The sequence below is a fragment of the Gavialis gangeticus genome, unplaced genomic scaffold (genome assembly GCF_001723915.1).
Source record: "Gavialis gangeticus isolate Ggan-Ray unplaced genomic scaffold, GavGan_comp1, whole genome shotgun sequence".
In the NCBI taxonomy this organism is placed as follows: Eukaryota; Metazoa; Chordata; order Crocodylia; family Gavialidae; genus Gavialis; species Gavialis gangeticus.
The window spans coordinates 6,055,341-6,075,016 of NW_017729004.1; the positions used below are offsets into that span (position 1 = coordinate 6,055,341).

The following is a 19,676-nucleotide window of genomic DNA, read 5'->3' on the forward strand; positions in this document are numbered from 1 at the left end:
TTGGGGGGGGGGAATTGCTTTTAAATTGGCATTTCAAAATGGAACTCTTTGCTTCATTTAGATGTAGACTGTTGCTTCATTTTGCCTAGAAATGTCAGATTGCAGCACCTTTGACCGTCACATGGGGGTGCAGATTGCCAGGGGAAAACCCCAATTTTTCAAACAAAAACATTTCAAATGAAGATTGTTTTTTCATTTGAAACTTCCAGGGAGAAATGTTGGTTTTCCACTCAGCTCTATGGCCTGTCTTTTCTATGTCATTCTGCGTTCTTGATGGGTTATGCAGTTCTCTGGTTTTTGGTGGCACATTTAGACAGGCTAATGCAAGTCGATGCCCCTTTCCTGAGAACTCAGTAGGAGACCCCCGGGGGAAAGGAGGGCAACAGTTAGTTTTGATTGTTTTGGATTATTAAATCACGCTGTCCATCTTGGTGTCCCTCAGCCCTGCCTGCATTTTTCAAAGAAGGATTAAAAAACAGGGAGGCCACAGAAGGTGCAACAGCCACTCTTCACTGTGAGCTGAGCAAAGCCGCTGTCCCAGTGGAGTGGAAAAAAGGGCACAAAACACTCAAAACAAGTGACAAGTATCGACTGCGACAGGAAGGTGTCACGGCAGAACTGACCATCCGTGATCTTCATGTGGAGGATACGGGAGATTATACCTGTGTGTGTGGAGACCAGAAGACCTCTGCAGTCTTGACAGTCCACGGTAATCAAAGCCACCACGTTATGACCGCATTATTTCAGAGACCTTCCCACCCGTCAGAAATCCCCCTTCGAGTTATTTATTTTGTTGGTCTTTTCACCTATGCTCATTTCCTTTCTTTATCCTAATTAATTCTTATATTAATTCTTAATATAAGAATTAATGAAGCATAGGGATGACTTCCTTGAAGTGAAGGGGGACAGTCATGCTTCTCAAGGCCAAATTTGTGCAGTCCCGATGCAACATACTTTGATGATATTGAAAGGAGACATGATCCCTCTCTATAAATACTGCAGGAGGGGCATTATAACAGAGGGAGAAAAGCTGTTTCAACTAAAAGACGATACTGGCAAACGAGCAAATGGGGAAAACTGGCCATGCATGGGTTTAGGCTGATAATTAGAATTGGCCAGCATCGAAGCAAGATCCTGGAACAACCTCTCAGTAAGGGTAGAGGGGCCAAAAAACCCAACAGGTTTCAAGAAGGGGCTTGCTTGGTTAATGGAAGGGATTATATTGGCCGCGGCAGTCACAGAGGGAGGGACAGCTCTTCCCGCTCTACATTACCGCGTCCCGAACTCTGGGGTCTGTGGGTTTTGACGTTTTCTCTGTCCGTGTTGCAACCCCCAGCTCTGCCCGCACTGTTCACAAAAGAGCTCAGAAACGAGGAAGCCACAGAAAGTGGGACAGCAACTCTGCGCTGTGAGCTCAGCAAAGCCACTCCCGTAGAGTGGATGAAGGATCAAAAGGTGCTCAAGGCTAGCGACAAATATAAGATGAGACAAAAGGATGTCACCGCCGAGCTGACAATCCACTACCTGGAGGAACACGATTCTGGAGATTATACATGCATCTGTGGAAACCAGAAGACCACGGCATCCTTGACGGTTCACGGTAATAGGGATTTCTTCTGGGCTCATCTGTGGTTGCATGTAGATGCTCTTGATATCATCTGTTAGGATATATTTCTATGGCATCTGTAACAGTCACTGTCAATTTATATCCCTGAAATATCAAAATGAGGGATTGTAATGATAACACCGTGCCGTTCTCTTAGCTCCATTTTCATAACATGGATAAAAGTTGGAAGCAAATAATTAAATCATTGCTGAAGGTGCATAGACCAGCTTAAGTACTCTCCCAGCTTCATTGCTTTGATCGTACTGCTGAGATGCTGTTTATTTTTCTTGTAGAGGGTCGAAACACGATCTAGCAAGACTTGTGTGGTTAGGATGACAGCCTGAGGAAGGGAGGCAAGAAAGGAAAGCAAGCCATACATCTTAACTTGCAATGCCATTTAATATACTGGGTACATGTTAAGTGCTGACATAATCACAGCACAAGCTACAGCAGCAGGCCGCCTTTTTGGAAAGTTCAGCATGGGTTTTTCTATCTGGCATATGTCTGGAAATGCCTCTCAGTCCTAACCTTTCAAACCATCATTATTCTGGCACTGAGACTAAGAGTCTCAGAAAACCAAGTATTGCTGTACTTGGTGCATTGGGAAAATAGCGACCCCTGACCTTGCTTTTGTTTGCATCTCAGATCCCATGTCATGTAACCTGGGTTCACAGAGAATAAGGTTAGCCCTCTGTTCTAGTGCAACCACCCGGCTGAATTTTAAAGCCCTCTCTCTCTATCCTGTGACCTTCAGCCCTCCCGCCGCGTTTTAAGAAGGAATTGAAGAACTTGGAAGCCACCGAAAATGGGACGGCCACTCTGCGCTGTGAGCTGAGCAAGCCTGCTGCTCCTGTGGAGTGGAAGAAGGGAGACCAAGTGCTCAGGTCCAATGAAAAGTTCACCATCACACAGGACGGTGCAGTGGCCGAGCTGGTGATTCATGATTTGGATCTGACAGATGCCGGAAACTATACGTGCATGTATGGAGATCAGCAAACCAGAGCTGCCTTGACCGTGAATGGTAAAGCATATCTCCCCAATTAATGATATCATGTTCTTCCTTCTGTTTCTTGAAACAGGACTGTGCCGTCAACTGAGTTACAGCCTCAAGTTCAGCCTGCCATCATTTAGTCTACCTGTATAAATAAGAAATTATAATCTCTATTCCATAGTTTCTTCAACGCTGTGGATGATTCAAGCAAAATTTTGGTGGATATAGAAATGAGGAACCAAATGCACTGAATAAGGCCACATGCTGGTCAGCCCTTGCAGCAGAAACTTACATTTAGGATTGGAAAATACAGCTCAATTTCAACTATAAAACTTCCGATTTTTCTTGTTCGGCAGTAGATGTTAAAAAGGAAACATTAAGTTTACCAGGAGCTATGTGATAATGATATTATAGTCCAAAAAGAGGCCTATTGGGTTAAAAAAACCAGTCTTGTGATAGAAGGTACATATTCCCATATCAGTTCTGAACAGAGGATTACATTTTCTTTGGGAAATAATTAAAGGTTGCTCAATAGCACATGAACACACAGTTCAAGGAAACGTCTTCTAGAGGAATGACATTAATGTCCCAGGCAGTATTTCACTTGTGGGCTTATTTTGATGAATTATTTGTATTTCAGTAACATAGAGGAACTCCAATCAGGCTTTGGTTCCCCATTGTGCAAGGTGCTGTACAAACACCATGTTAAAAGAAACTCATTGTCTTGAAGACAATTTTGCAGGAGCTGAATGACCAGGTTGTCTCTCTAGTTGTGTCACTGTGGACCATGTTAAAAGAGAGAGAGACCCGTCTTATGTCTCCCCCGCAAACCCGCCCAAAACATTGCTGCGTGGTTCTCACCCTGAGGGGTTGCACCTTGAATAGGCTTTGCTCATCCTTTGCGGTTCATGAACCACAACCGGGTAACACGCTCATCATCTGGGCCAGGTTGCTGCCATGCTCATGCCCTCTGTTCATTCTGCACCCCTTAGCCCTGCCTGCACATTTCAAAGTGGAAATGAAGAAGGAGGAAGCCACGGAAGGGGGCACAGCCACCTTGCACTGTGAGCTCACCAAGGCTGCTGCAGTGGAGTGGAAAAAGAAACATAAGGTGCTCAAACCAGGTGACAAATATACCATGAGGCAGGAAGGAGCCACGGCCGAACTAGTGATCCGCGATTTAGAGGTGAAGGACTCTGGCGATTATACTTGCGTATGCGGAGACAAGAAGACAACGGCCACTTTGACCGTGCACGGTAAAAAATGGCTACGTTTAGATATGTGATTGTTTTACCATCCCCTCTGGACGCCTCAATACTGACGTCCCCCTAATTCCTATCACGTCCCCACCACAATCAGTCCCCATGGTAATGCATCTTCCTTCCTGTTGCCTGATCTCCATCTCAGTGGACCCCTATGTGCTGTGATTACACCGACGTCCTCTAGGTTCCCCCTATTTTCTCTCTTGTTAATGCATGCCTATACTCCTTTATGCTTGAAGTCCTTCCTGTCTGTATAGCTATGGGCCCTCATTGCTGTAATATCCCAGTGCCTCATAAGCACTGATAAATCGGAGCCACGCCGTCTTCCTGCCCAGTGCAGGAGTACGGTAACCATACCCTTTGTACACTGTGATGGGATGGAAGTGGCTGAAGGCTGCAAAGTCCATCAACAGAACTAAGGAATGAATTCAGGTTTCCTACCTACCTGTCCCCGCCTTCCTTACAGGAGTGTCTGCCTTCCGGCCTCATCCCAACCTGCGGGATTTTCCCTTTCTAGCCCTGCGATGGCCAGTTTCATGGTAATATGATGACTCTTTACACAGGATGGACAGAAGCTTGTGACCCTCAGACTCATTTCACCTGTGGTTTGTCATGGCAGGCTGTTATGAGAACATTTGCTCCTTCTCTGTTCCTCAGCCCTGCCGGCTTCTTTCAAAGAAGAATTACGACGCAAAGAAGCCACAGAAGGTGAAGCGGTCACTCTGCGCTGTGAGCTGACCAAGGCTTCTCCCGTGGAGTGGAAGAAGGGACCCCGAGTACTCAAACCAAGTGACAAATACAAAATGAGGCAGAAGGACACCATGGCAGAGCTGGTGATCCACCAGGTGGACGACAGCGATGCTGGTGATTATACCTGCGTGTGCGGAGACCAGCAGACCACAGCTGCCGTAGCAGTGCACGGTAACGACAGACTTCGAACAGAGTTATTCCTTTTCAGGTTCCTCCCGTGGATTTCTAGATCTGCCCTGGTGTCACTTGTCATTGTTGGATGCTTTCTTTTTTTTTACTTTTATTGTATGTTGCAGTCATGGTAATTATAAGTACGTGTGTGTGTGTGTATACATACATACATACATACATACATATGTGTGTGTAAACACACATATACACATACATACATACATGTGTGTGTGTGTATACACACACACATACTTTTATATATATACACACATGCGCGCGCGCGCACACACATACATGATTACCATGACTGCAGTATATATACAATGTAATATATATACACCGCAATATATATATATGACTTTATACACACACACCATATATATATGTATACATATATATACATTATATATATATGTGTACACACACACACACACACACACACACACACACACATATACATATACATATATACATATGTATATGTATGTAAAACACTATATATATGTATATACACATATATACATATACATATATTATATGTGTATTTGTATATGTATGGGTGTGTGTGTTATTATATGTTATATGCTATTATGTTTTATAAAATATGTGCTATGTGTGTATCTGGTCACAGCAATTATTTTCTATGTAATTATCTTATAATTATACATATAAAATAATTGCCATGACCAGATAAATATATAAACTATATTTTATAAACATATAATAGACATATAAGAACAATATGTGAAATAATTCCCACATATATATGGTTTTGGTTTTAGGGAAAAAACAGCACCATAAGCCTCAATGCCATGTCTGTGTTAGGATGCTAAGCGAATAAGTACTGGTTACGTAGAGTGAGATGGGCCATTGACTCTGCACTTTTCCACCTTTTCCCTTACCCATTGCCTTTCCTCTTCCCTGTCTCCTGGTGTTTGCACTCAGTGGTCCATTGTAACGCCCTCTCTGTTACGTCCCCTCAGCCCTGCCTGCAGTCATCAAAGACGAGCTGAAGGACGTGGAAGCCACGGAAGGCGGCACGGCCACCCTGCGCTGCGAGCTGAGCAAAGTCGCTCAAGTGGAGTGGATGAAAGGGAGCAGCTTGCTCAAAGCTGGTGACAAGTACAAAATGAGACAGGACGGTGCCACAGTGAAACTGCTTATCTGTGATGTGGACCCAAAGGACGCTGGAGTTTACACCTGCGTGTGTGGAGATCAGAAGACAACTGCTGCCTTGACAGTGCACGGTAAAAACGGAACGACATGTGCAGTTGTGTGTGTCTGCTATCTCCTTGGGGTCGACTGCGCATGCAGGTGTATCGGGGCTTATTTAGCAGCTACTCATGTACTGGCAGTGTTACTTTTCCTTTGTCTGTCCTATTCCTTGGAAATTTCCTGTGTGCATTAATGGGCCTTAAAAATATCTTGTGAAATAAGGAAGCTGACTGCAACCAATTCTCGTTTCCCTTACTCCATGCTTTTACCCTTGTTTTCCCCTCATGACCTGTTCATTCCCTCTGCCCCATTGAGACCGGTCACCCGGCATGTTATATTTTTAACGTAGCCCCCATTCATTCTGTGATCCTCAGCCCTGCCTGCACTTTTCAAAGAAGCACTGAAAAACCTGGAAGCCACCGAAGGCGAAACAGCCACTCTGCACTGTGAGCTGAGCAAGCCTGCTCCGGTGCAGTGGAAGAAAGGGGCCAAAATACTCCACACGAGTGAAAAATACAGCCTGAAACAAGATAATGTTACTGCTGAGCTGAAGATCCATGACTTAGGTCTGCAGGATACAGGAGACTACACATGCATGTGTGGCGAGAAGCAGACCAGAGCTACCTTGACAGTGAATGGTAAATCACATGTTGCAAATGAGTGATTAATGTGCTACTGGGTGTTCCCTTGACACCCATTATCAGAGTCACCTCCTGTTTTAGGGTCATAATTTTTTTTTTTTTAATTGGTGTATAACTGAAAGAGGACAACGCCATGTGTTTCCTTCTGGAAGCTGTAGGAAGAGAGGGACAGGGGATGGATTAATCTGCATATTCCCTGCTTAAATATTCCCTCTGCATCCACTCTGCTGCAGTGAGAGATGGGAGACAGGGTTGAATGCCCCACTGTGGCATTGCTTATCTTCATCCACCTGGAGAAGCTGTTGCAAAATAAGCTACAGCTCAGTAGCTCTGTTGCCCTGACTCTCGGTGGGCACGTCCAGATGAACGCACACGTGCAGTTTGCGGCGCCGCAAACCCACGTGTAGCGCTGCAAACTGCACGTGCCACACAAGCATTTGCTGTGCTGAGTGGGGGTTTTTGACACCAGGTGATTCCGGTGTCAAAAAAACCCTGTAATAGAAAAAAGCAGAGCGGTGTACGAGGGCACAGAGCCATGCTCCAGCTGCCAGCCAGGCTCCGTGTGCCTGCATCATCGCTGCTGCAGCCCTGGGTGAACCCCAGGTAAGGCTGCCAGGGCCAGCCCAGGTGCTGCCCCAGCCTCCCCTACCCCACCTGGGGCAACTTGCCGTATGCCAGCGTGAGCGTGCGGGGGCATTCCCCAGGGACAAGTAGCAGCGGCACAAATATGTGCCACTGCTATTTGTCCCTGGGTAAATGCATGTTCCCACTCATGGGGACGCACCCCAGGTGGGCACGCTCACTGTGATATAACTGCCACGTTACGTGGAGCGAATGCTGAAACAGCTCTTTTACAACAGCCCGTCAAGGCTATATTTCCATGTGGACAAACCCTTAGGCTGTAAATTAAAAAAGAAAAGGGGCTGCTAGTGTTCAGCCCAGAGAGAGACTGGCTGGATCCAGCACAGCTGTGGAGGCCGGTGTACGTTATGCACATTTCCGTATACACCTTTTTTCCCCCCCAGCGCACTTCATACCAAATTGAGCCATGTGTATGTTGAGCTTTTTATGTTGTGCATCCTCTGTGTGGTGGCTGGCAGCTGAGCTCTGCTTGCAGGATGCAGTGATGGTGACCACAATCGGAGTGGCTAGAATGAGGTCCCCAACGGTTCAGATGTCAGCCCAAGTCATAAGGGGTGACAAGCATTCATTTGGCCACCGACTTCAGCCCTCTGATTGTTCACACACCGCCTGTTGACTTTCTGCTCCTCAGCCTTGCCTGTGCTCTTCAAGGAAGAACTGAAGGAGGCGGCAGTTGCGGAAGGAGGATCTGTCACCCTGCACTGTGAGCTGACAAAAGCTGCTCCCGTAGAGTGGAAAATAGGGCAAAAGATGCTCAAAGCAAGTAGCAAATATCAAATGAGGCAGCAAGGTACCGTGGCCGAGCTGGTTATTCATGAAATAGAGCTGAAGGATGCTGGAGATTACACCTGCGTGTCTGGTGACCAGGAGACAACCGCTGCTTTAACAGTACATGGTAAAAAAAACCCCAAAACGTCAATATTAAAGTATTTTCTAATATACCTGAAACTCAGCTCTGTCCGTCCCTGGATTCATACCCAGGTCTTGATATCAGTTCATTGTGTCTCTGTTGCTTCTTCCAGTCCGTGCATGGCTCATTTCCAGTGTAGTTATGTTGCAGGGCAAACTTCTTGAGTGTTGCCAGTTCACCCCTCTGAATGGAGGCAGCAAAAAAAAGTTCTCTCTTTCCCCCCTGCCACAACCTCTTCCTTTTGCATCTCCCCCCACCTTTTCCCCCTCGGTGTCCATTTCTCCGGCTCACCCCAGCCGGTTGCATTCCTTCGGCGAGCATTAATGTGCTGTTTATTGTGCCCTTAGCTCTTCCTGCTCTTTTCAAAGAAGAATTAAAGAGTAAAAAAGTCGAAGAAGGAGGAGAGACCACTCTGTCATGTGAGCTGACCAAAGCTGCTCCCGTGGAGTGGCAGAAAGGCAGCACGGTGCTCAGAGAAAGTCAGAAATACAAAATGAGACAGGAAGGTGCCCTGTCCGAGCTGGTTATCCGCACACTAGACTTGAAGGACTCTGGCAACTATACGTGCGTATGTGGAGACCAGCAGACGACAGCCACCTTAACCGTAAAGGGTAAAGATGCCTTATCCGCAGTCACAGCTGTTTCATGTCCCCAGCTCCCAAGAAACAACCCTTGCTGTGTGTTAACATTTCCTTTGTCTTGGGCTACCGCGCACCTCATCCACTGCAACACCCTTTTTTTTGGAAATAGCATCCCTCGGCTCTGAAGACCTAGAGGCTGCTTATGCAGAGTGGTTTTAATACACATTTTAATACCCACCGTGCTTCTCCGAAGCATGGACCAGGGCACTCTTCTCACTCCTTTCTGGGATGGGCGATTTCCCCCTCCTCTCTCCCTGCTGGACGCCGGTTCTGCATGAAGCTGGTTTGATTGCAGTTTGTGTTGTAAGAATTTGCTCCATGCTCAGGTCCTGCTCCTGAAAACAGGTCTGTCCGCATCATGTACAGCTCTTTTATTTTGCAGATTTCTGAGGAGGGCACAAGTGAGCATTTAAATTCTCTGGGCTCTTTGCATCTGTCAGTGGAAAATGGGAAGTTTATGATTTATCTCTTGCTTTCATTATTTTGGCATGTAAAGTCTTTGGAAAGATTAATACCACCTCAACCTCCAAGACGTCATATCTGCATAGGGAAAATACCACTAAATCTGGCAAACGGCAGGGGTCAGTTGGATTAACACAAGAACTACACATCAGTTATAATGTTCTTGGCTTAGGAAACGTGAGATGTGGCATGATCTGGACCCTGGGACCCTACTCCCATGTTGTTAAGCAGCAGCAGTCATTAAAAGCATGGAGAGACAGGGCTTAGGATGTTCACTTTTACAAGCTGGTCGCCCCGAAGCAGACATTAGGCTAGGATAAGTGAGGAAGGTGTGAATGGCAATATCACGAGTAAAAGAAAAAAAATGAAAAAAAGAAATTGGGTTTCACAGTCTGGAATTGCAATGACCCCTTGTCCATGTTGCATCCTTTAGCCTTGCCAGCGCTTTTTAAGGAAGAGCTAAAGAATAAGGAAGGTAAAGAAGGCGGAGAAGCCACTTTGCACTGTGAGCTGACCAAGGCTGCGCCGGTAGACTGGAAGAAAGGACACGAGATTATCAAACCCAGTGAGAAGTATAAAATCAGACAGGAAGGTGCCACTGCAGAGCTGGTGATCTGTGATCTAGATGAGAAGGATACAGGAGATTATACCTGTGTGTGTGGAGAATATCAGACCACAGCTGCCTTAACAGTGCAGGGTAAAGTTATTTCATAATCCATGTCTGTTTTCTTTGCTATCAACTTGCTTTGCAGGACACCTCTGCTGCGTGTGGTCATAGTCCTTCATCTTTTCTGTCTCCCTCATTCACTCCCATCCCATTTCCTTGGATTAACAAATCCGGGCTTTGAGGAACCGGAGGCTACATGTATAGAAAAATCCCATTGAGCACTGTCCTGTGCTATCTGACACATCCTGCTTCCTCCTTTTCCATTTCTAAAACAAACCTGTCTATTCTTTACTCTTTCTTCCTGACAATTGCTTTCCCTGTCTGTCCCTGCTGTTTGGAGAAGGAAGGAAATCGTACTCAGACACAAGCCTCGGTTAGCTGAAATTTCCACTATCCAAATTTGTTTTCCATTAGAGGTGTGTTCCTGCAACCACTGCTCGCATCACACAAATACAGTTTTGCTCTGACATTTGCTTTCCTGTGGGAGAAATGATGACTTTGGGCTAGGACTTGACTCTGCTTTCAGGCTGATATAAAAAACCAAGGGTTGTGCCACTGACATTAGTACTTCCGTTTCAAACGGGTGTAGAAGAGAGATATCAGGACATAGGGTCCAGGTTTGGGATTGGGGGTTGTTGTATTTTTGTGCAAGTGCAGCTTCACCACTACAAGTTGAACACTGAGATGGCATCTCACGTGCTTGGTCAGGAGTGCTAGGCATGCACGTCTCATCAAACATCATTTGGAAGAGGTTGTTTCCGTTTGATGAGTGGTGAATCCTAGCGAGGGAGACATCGAGAACGGAGGAGGAGCAGCCACACGGGAGTCCTTGCTCTGGGAAAGGAGAACGAGTCGGGTGCAGACCCTGCGCGCTGGTTCTCTCACTTTTTGGAGCGAGTCCATCGGGATTTTTTTTTAAGGAAACACTCTGTGAGCTGAGCCAGACTGATCCACTGGGATGGAAAATGAGGCGCAAGGAGGTGAAAGCAAGGGAGAAATGTAAAATGATGCCTCGACGAGCCTTTCCAAAGCTGGTTCCTTATCATCCAGGTCAGGATACCAAAGATTACAGTCTTGACGCTCCTTTTAGTGACAATAGTAGAAATCTGGATGCATTTATACCCAAGCCAGTGACATTACACTATTCTAAACCTGGGACAAAGCACGCGGGGAGCTAGGCCATCTCTTCCTCTGGGGTTGTAATGTCATTGCTAGTTGTCTGTTGTTCCTCCTCTGGTCTCCAAGTTCCTTCTCCCTGTTCATCCCCTACCATCCCACCTGTCACCCACGAACTGCTGCTGCTTGGTAATGCGTTCTGTATTGCACCCCCCAGCTCTGCCTCCATTTTTCAAAGAGGAAATGCACAGCAAGGACGCCCGAGAAGGTGACACAGCCACGCTGTGCTGCGAGCTGAGCAAGGCTGCTGCCCCGGTGCAGTGGATGAAGGGGCACCAGGTGCTCCAGCCAGGCAGCAAGTACAGAATGAGGCAAGAAGGCTGCATTTCCGAACTGATGGTCCACGATATCCATCCGAAGGATGCGGGAGATTACACCTGTGTGTGTGGAGACCAGAAGACCACTGCTGCCTTAACAGTGCATGGTAAAATGATAGTGTATCAGGAGCTCCCTGTATGTCTCTGTTTACTGCTTGACTTGTGAAATCCATGTATTGCCAGCTCTTTTTCTTTATAACGGGGTTTGTTGGTTGTTGCCGTGCTCTTTTTCTCACGCCTTCCGTTTGTCTCTTTGTGCGCCCAAGAATTTGTTTGCATTGCTATCCCTGCGGTTTCCAAAGCTGCCCTTCCTGCGAATGTTTTCCTCTGCCATCCTTTATCCCATCTTGCTTCATGTCCTCCTGATGGTCCTTCTCCAGTGCCCACTGAAGCCAATGGGACTCTCTCCATTGCACTCCATGGATGCTGGAGCAGGCTGTAACACTGTATGAGACACGTTTCCCTCCCGCAGAGGACAGGAAAGCTGTCAGCTGTGAATTTTCACAGGCTCTCTGTCCTTTTTATATCCCTCAGCCTTGCCTCCTGTGTTCAAGAGGGAACTGCAGGACTTGGAAGCCACAGAAAGTGGCGCCGTCACGCTGCGCTGCGAGCTGACTAAGGCTGCTCCAGTGGAGTGGAAGAAAGGGCACCAAGTGCTCAAAGCAAGCAAGAAATACCACGTGAGACAGGATGGGGCCATTGCAGAGCTGGTTATTCACGAGCTAGATCTGAAAGACACCGGGGATTACACCTGCTTGTGTGGAGACCAGCGGACGGCAGCCACCTTAACAGTGAATGGTAAAAATAAAAGGGCAGAAGTAATTTCTGACAATACACGTGTTATATCAGTGCTAGCTACTGAAGTAACTTCATGGAGGTGGCCTCAGCCCAGCGCAATTAAAAAAAATGGCAGTTCATTTAAAAGAACTAGTGACAACACTAAGCTGGGATCCCTGTCTTAGTTCACCCTATGCTGAAAGAAGAGGAGAGAATTTGTAAAAGATAATAAGGAGGTGATTACAGAATAGTTAGGGTGTAGCTCTTTCTCATCCTCATCTTCATGCCCATCCTCATTCTCATCTTCATCCAATCTTCTCCAATAAGAGAAAAGTGTGAAATGCTTATCTCCTAATGCAGGTCTTCAGAACAATTCTTTGTCTCTAAGTAGGTTTCCAAGATCAGAGGGTGATCTTTTGTGGCAAGAATAGACTCCTCTGGCCAATGGCCCTGGCTCATGCTGGTAATGGGCATAATTCATAGCAAAAGCTGCTTTTGCAAGAAGTACGGTACCGTCTAGTTCTGAAAATATGTGTGCAACCTCTTTGGGTTAAAGGGCCTAGATTTCTATGGCAAATCCTTGAGGTTTTGCTACCCCAAAATACTTGAAAGAGGTAGAGAATTGAAGCCCCCGCCATCTTATCCTTCCCAAGCTCCCCTAAGTGTTGTAGACTGCAAGGCATGTTTCTGTTTTGTAGCCCTGCCAGCCCTGTTCAAACACGAGCTTCAGCATATGGAGGCAGAAGAAAACAGCGCCGTCACTTTGCGGTGTGAGCTCACCAAACCCAACGTGCCAGTGGGTTGGAAGAAAGGAGCTACCCCTCTCTCTCCTAGCCCGAAATATGAAATGAGGCAGCGGGGCTCCATTGCTGAACTGGTCATTCATGACTTACAACTGGCAGATTCAGGAGACTATACCTGTGACTCTGGGGATCAACAGACGACCGCGGCAGTGGCCGTACATGGTAGGCAGATCACTGCAACCTTGGACATATGCTATGAAAAGAAAATCGTGGTTTCCCCAGGGCTCTGTGCTTGCTTTCCTGATGGCCCTGAACTCCAGGGTAGGAATGGTCTTGAGTATGCTGCTAGTCCATTGAAACCTGAACAACTATCACTGGAGATTTGATGCACATTTGGTTAATAATGTCTTTGGTGCACTGTGCTGGGAAGTCAGGGAGACATGCCAGTTCAAACCCCTCTCCAGCGGAGAGTAGACCTCAGGCTACCTTGGAGGGGTTTTGTTTGACACATTTGGGTAGCCGCAAAGCAGTCAAACCGATATAGTGATGTATGCATGCAACGCACCCAAGTCATTTGAGTGCAGCGAAGTTGGTAGCAGGTGAGATTCGGTGAGCTACTCACAGCAGTGAATTAAAGAGGCAGACTGGTGCTATCAGTGCTGCTGTTTATGAATATGGCCATGCTAAGGGAAAAGCGGTGTCTGGTGCAAGTTTAAGATCTTGCTCTGAATCAAAATGTTGAACATGGCTGTAGTCACTGAATTAATTGAGAGGAAAAAGAGAGATGGGGATTTTTGTTGTTGCTGCTGAGTTCCCTTGTGTGTTTCTGGGCTACTCACTAGTGCATGGAAACAAAAAAAAAATCTTTGTTACCTCGTCCCAGTGATCAGCATCACATACTGAGGCTCTAGCGTTGATGGTCAAGTAGCGCTGTCCTAACTAGCTTTCCAAGCCCCTTCTGCCATACTGACGGGCTCCCCCCGAGACATGAACCTCTTTCTCTAGTGCCACTCACAAAGTTACATTCATCTCCCATGGCACTGACCACTTCCACCACATTTTGAAAGGCATTGGCTCAGGGTTTATTGCAGGGAGACCTAACTCAACACTCTTGTATAAGTTTCAGGAGTTGATATGAGGATACAGGGTAGCATAGGAAGCAAAATTTCCTTCCATTTTAGTCCTTGCTTCTGGCCTTTGAATGAAGCAGCCTCTGCTCTCGTGGAGATTCTTCCATAGGGACGTCTGGTTAGCTCGAGCCATTTGCTGTCTTCCTTGGATCACCTTAGGAAATGGAGCTGCTTGTGGGTTTGCTGTGCTCCTAAACTCTGCAAAATGCCATCAACTCCTGGCACGCAACATGGTCTGTGCAGCAGGCTGGCAAGAAATAGTCCACAGACCAAAGCTGGATCAACACCGGATGAGCTTTTTCACGGAGGTCCTGGGCAGGGGGGCTCCTTTTCGGTGGGGGGACAAAAATGTACTTAAAATGTTTTATGTCTCAAATTTTGCAGCCCTGCCAGTTGTATTTAAGCAACCTCTTCAAAACAAGGAGGCTGAGGAAGGAGGGACCACTGCATTATGTTGTGAGCTCTCAAAACCCAATTTTCCGGTGGAATGGAGGAAAGGAGGCCTGGGGCTCCGGCCCAGCAATAAGTATGAAATGAGACAGAGGGGATGCTCTGTAGAGCTCTTAATACACAACCTCAGACTAGAAGACACGGGAGAGTACAGCTGTGATACGGGGGATCAAGAAACAAAGGCTTTGTTAAACGTGAAAGGTAGGTGATACGGGTCCCTCTCTGACCTGCCCTCACTCCTGAGGCAAAGTTATTCAGGAACACAGTGTTGAGGCCCGTGACTTTTCTATGTTATTTTTTTTCCCTTACCTTGTAGTAATACTTTTTAAAAATAGCACCACACCATTATACTGAAAGGAAAAGTGGCGTGGACGTGCATGGTACTTTGTTCACTCTGAGCATGCGCGTGTGTCTGTACAAGCATTTGTGCGTTTGCTTGTAATGCGAGTTATTTTCCAGGCAGACATTTCGGAGAGTTTGAGAAGAGCCCTACTGCAGTTTGACTCAATGCATAGCTAATATCATAGCTGTGCCATTAGGAAAAGTGGAATTTCTCCCTCTGATTGCCGGAAGGAGACCACCTGAGCCTTTTCGGCTCTCCTACGGAGATTCGCGAAGATTCGTTTTTGAACGCTGACATTTCTCTGCAATCAGTTCACGGACGAGTTTGCTTGAAGAATTCAACCAAGGGAAGGAAAGTTGTCAAACAGCACTTGAAGGACACTTTATGAATCCATCTTGCTCCTTTGAATGTAGTGGAGTTTGTTGCCATCGTTATGGACAGATCGGAAGATATATTTTAGAGTAGTCATTTGTGGGGCTTTGTCAAAATGCAGGTTCTAGGTTTCCCACAAGCAGATCCTGAACATGTTCACTAGCAGTGCTTGACTTGGGGTTAAATAAAAGCCCCTGTTATTTTCTTTTTCTTTTAGCCCTCCCAGTTCTGTTCAAAAAGGAGCTCCAGGACAAGGAAGCAGAAGAAGGAGCGTCAGTAAGACTCCAGTGTGAGCTGACAAAGGCCAATGCAGTTGTGGAATGGAGGAAAGGCACCGTGGACCTCTTCCCATGTGCCAAATATGACCTGAACTTGCAGGGTCACGTCGCTGAACTTGTCATTCACAACGTGGAACCAGAAGACGCCTCTGATTACACTTGCGATACTGGAGACCAGCAGAGCACGGCAGTCCTCAGAGTGAATGGTTAGCATTCGCCCACAGGAGCAAAATATTCTTGCGTGCCATCGTCTGGATGATACGCTGGATTTCTTTATAGCCATCAAAGTGAATATAAGATGAGCGAGAGAAGAGCAGGCACAAAAATCATGCGCGATCATAGAGCGCACAAGAGGGGTCTTGCAGAACAGCTTCCAAAAGAAGGGCTGTTCAGGTGCAAAACACCTCCCTTTGTGTCCCACAAGTATTAATACATACACTGAGCTACTCGCTCTGTAACAGCTTTCTGATCTGAGCAAATGCATTTATTCTTCTTCCTTTGGCAGTATGGATTCCAGTGACTAGGCGGACACGTTAATCCTCAGCCAGGTGCAAAAGCACTTTTAAGGCCAAGTGATTTCCATCTTCAATGCTCTGAATGGTTTGTTTAAATGCTTTGAGCATTTAAACAAACCAGAAATCGCATGCGTCTCTAGTCTCCGTATTAGCCTGTCTTGTAAAAGTTGTGTGGCTTTTGTCGAAGAGGTTGGATGGAATCGCTTCTTTGGTCCGAACAGCGCCCTGGCTGGCTGGATGCACGTGGTGCATCAAATGTTGCATCTTCCGTAAAGAGTGATTGTTGAGAAGCTAAGGATTTTGAAAAGATAGTGACATAGAACATGTGTACAAACTGGAGTCTCTTCTCACTTAAGTTGGTGTAAATCAGGAATAAAGCAATGAGAATCAATGAATTTACACTGGTTTTGGAAGGGAAGAATCAGACTCCACTTAGGATGGGTGCTAATGGCATTAGGAGTCAGGGTGCACAACCTGGTGCTTCAGAAGAAGGCTCATGGGATAGATCCTCCTGAGGAAGAAGCCCTAGACTTTGTGTGAAATAAAAGCTTTAGATAAACGGCCCTCAGCTTGTCCTTCTCCAGGTCCAGGCGAGGCAACCAGTTGGTCTGCTGTTGATCAGGATGGCGATGTACAAATTTACTCCACAGTCTGAGGCCCCTTGTGTTGCATTGTACCTTGGTTGATCTTTCAGGACCCAAGCATGTAGCTAATGGATTTGTCTATTGGCTGCTTTTGACTTCACAGCCATCAAACCCCAGTTCACGCGGCAGCTGAAGAACGAGGAAGCGGAAGTTGGAGGAAGAGTCAAACTCCGCTGTGAGGTCTCGATCGCTAACGCTACAGTGGAGTGGGAGAAAGATGGTGCAGTGCTTCAGTCCGGATCCAAGTACGACATGAGACAAGACGGTACCATTCGTGAGCTGCATATACATCGCTTGGAGGCGGCGGATGCTGGAGAGTATTCCTGCATTGCTGGGGAGCAGATGAGCACTGCAGTGTTGACCGTGAAGGGTAAGAGCTGTTGACCGGGGGGCACAGATTTTCATTACAACGAGCTGAGACTTCACTGTCTAATACTCACTACTTATGAAACAAGCTTGAAAAATGGACCCTGAGTACATGCTTGTTGTCACAGGATAGCAGAAATTTAAAATCTCATGGCTCCTGACTGGGGCAGGTGTGAAAATACCATTGTGTCCCCACCAAGAAAGCATTTTTCTTTGGAGTCGGCCCAAGATCATGAAACATAGCCCCATGGTATCTCAACTTTTCTTCCACCCCTTACTATTTTCCATTCCATGAGCAGTACAATCATCTTTGCCTTTGTTTTCAGTGGCATATAAGCATAGCGTCATGCAACATCAAATCATAATTAATACACAATATACTCATTAGAAAAAGGGGGGATAACCCTTGTGAGGGCTGTTAGCTATACTGCTTCATATACTGCTCAGAGGTGTTCAAATACCAGGGTGACTAGAGATGTGATACCGAGTGCTCGAATACCAGGGTGAATAAGGATGTGATTTGATAAAGTAGTCCAGTAGTTTTGTAGCATTAGGATTAAACACTTTTGTGGATTTTGGTCCTTGAGACACCTTTAGCTCTTCAACTAATGCATCTTGCAACATTGGCAGAACCTGATGTGACCATCGTTAGTGGCCTGAAGAACATGGTGGTTTTTGAGGAAGAAGATGCCACGTTTCAGTGCAAGGTGTCTCACGAGAATGCCAAAGACGTGGAGTGGAAGCTACAGGACGTTGCTCTGCAAAGCAATGAAATGAATGAGATCTCTGTGGAGCAAGGCAGGGTTCACACTTTGAGACTGAGGAAGGTCACCCAGCAGGATACGGGCACCATTGCTTTCAGAGTGGGGCCATACACATCCACAGCAGAGCTCACCGTGAAAGGTAACAAGCTGCATGGTCTGGGAGGGAGATGGCTTTTGGGAGAGCCGCCAACATTAAAACGTCCAGAAAACTGAGCTGAATGCAGTTTATGGAGGCATTGGCTGCACACCAGCGTAGAACTGCTCTGACCAGATACATTACCAAGACTGGCTGTCTATTGATAAAGCACCTCACTTTTCCCCATTGTTTCCTACCCTTCTCCACCGTACGGTATATAGAGCTTCTCACTCAGAAAATCATTCCTTGTTCTTCCACATTTTGTAACCACTGTCTAGGTCAAGTCACCATCATGCCTGAATCAGGCTAAATGCATTCAGTGCGTCTAATTTGGGCTTCTTTATGTTGGGGCAGTTTTTAAGAGGGGCAATCGAGTGGCTGAGTCTAAACTGTAGGCTTCCACTTACAGCATGCACATAGAAAATAAACCTCTTTTCAGCATTTAAGATTCCATTGTCGCGATTGCAAGCCAATTAATGGGGGAACAAAGCATTTTGAAGAGCTCCAGACCGAGTAGAAGAGAATAAGTGGTTGAAAGTGGTATTATGAAAAGGATACTAGGCATTTGTAGGCTCCTGGATTGCCATCTTTCCCATCTTTATCATTTCAGCATTGCCCCCAGTCTTCAAAGAGAAGCTAAAAAACCTAGATATGCAGGAGGACGGTACGGCTGTCTTGGCATGCCAGGTCTCGCAGCCCAATGTCTCAGTGGAGTGGAGGAAGGGCTCCCAAGTGATTTCTTCAAGTACCAAATACGAAATCAGGCAAGAAGGGATGACCCATACATTGAAGATTTATAATTTAAAACCAGAAGACTCAGGAAAATACACTTGTGATAATGGAAACCAGCAAACAACAGCCCTGTTAACTGTCCAAGGTAGGTGGTTGGGGTTTTGGAAATTAGATGCTTGTTCCTGGTTATGATGGGCACCGTTCAACTTCTCCCAAATAGTCTGAGCCAGCTTCTCAACTGATCCTTTGATTTCAGGGGAGGTGTTATCATGCTGGGTCATGGGTGGCCAAGTCCGGGAGGTCATTCGGGGCTCGAAGGGCCAATGGGTTTGGGTGGAGTGAGTGGATTCCAGGGACAAGCTGGGTCAGGAACCAGGGGGCACTGGATCTGGGGGGTAAGCTGAGCCAGAGGATCAGGCAGAGCAGAGAGTTGGGGGGCAAGGCAAGTTGAGAAGCCAGGAGATCGAATAGAGAACAGGCAGAGGCGCAAGCCCTAAGGAACAGGGGGGCAAACTGGGTTCAGTTTGAGCTCTCTTGCCCAGACACTTCCTGGTCCTGCTCAGAGGTTTATATGGGAGGGAGTGAAGGGCCGGTTGAACCTGAGCAGCCACCCCAGTAGCAGGGAGTGAGCAGATGGCTGGGCCCTGCTGGAGATTTCCGGCCAGCACTGCTGGACCTAACTGGTCAGCTTGAGAGGTGGAAGATTGGGTTGAACAGCTAAACAGAGCAGATCGAGGCCCCGTGTTTAAGGCTGTGGCCTGACAGTTGTTCTGATTTCCACCAGCTGAAGATCCATACTTTTTTTTTCAGAAATTATGCTAAGTGCTAGTTTTGAATAGTGTTAGAGTGATGTTGTAGCCTTGGTGGTCCGGGAATGACGTGAAAGGCAAGGATTTTTGGGGGGGGGGGGGGGGGATATTTTTTTTTGGATCAGTTGCATGGCTTGAATAAAATTAAATGAGTTTTTGAATGAAG

At 46.6% G+C, this 19,676-nt stretch overlaps 1 protein-coding gene across 1 annotated transcript in view; it reads left to right on the forward strand.

Annotated features, from left to right (window-relative positions):
• The window catches only part of OBSCN (obscurin, cytoskeletal calmodulin and titin-interacting RhoGEF), a 287,786-nt gene that overhangs the window by 155,490 nt on the left and 112,620 nt on the right, over positions 1–19,676 (forward strand). Inside the window, exons 39-56 of the mRNA XM_019507926.1 lie at positions 443–709; positions 1,337–1,600; positions 2,361–2,627; positions 3,590–3,853; positions 4,517–4,780; positions 5,764–6,027; positions 6,370–6,633; positions 7,910–8,173; positions 8,536–8,799; positions 9,725–9,988; positions 11,292–11,558; positions 11,986–12,249; positions 12,927–13,193; positions 14,486–14,752; positions 15,484–15,750; positions 16,807–17,073; positions 17,700–17,972; positions 18,580–18,846. Coding sequence (XP_019363471.1) covers positions 443–709; positions 1,337–1,600; positions 2,361–2,627; positions 3,590–3,853; positions 4,517–4,780; positions 5,764–6,027; positions 6,370–6,633; positions 7,910–8,173; positions 8,536–8,799; positions 9,725–9,988; positions 11,292–11,558; positions 11,986–12,249; positions 12,927–13,193; positions 14,486–14,752; positions 15,484–15,750; positions 16,807–17,073; positions 17,700–17,972; positions 18,580–18,846 — 4,785 coding nt within the window. The remainder of the gene's footprint in view (positions 1–442; positions 710–1,336; positions 1,601–2,360; positions 2,628–3,589; positions 3,854–4,516; positions 4,781–5,763; positions 6,028–6,369; positions 6,634–7,909; positions 8,174–8,535; positions 8,800–9,724; positions 9,989–11,291; positions 11,559–11,985; positions 12,250–12,926; positions 13,194–14,485; positions 14,753–15,483; positions 15,751–16,806; positions 17,074–17,699; positions 17,973–18,579; positions 18,847–19,676) is intronic.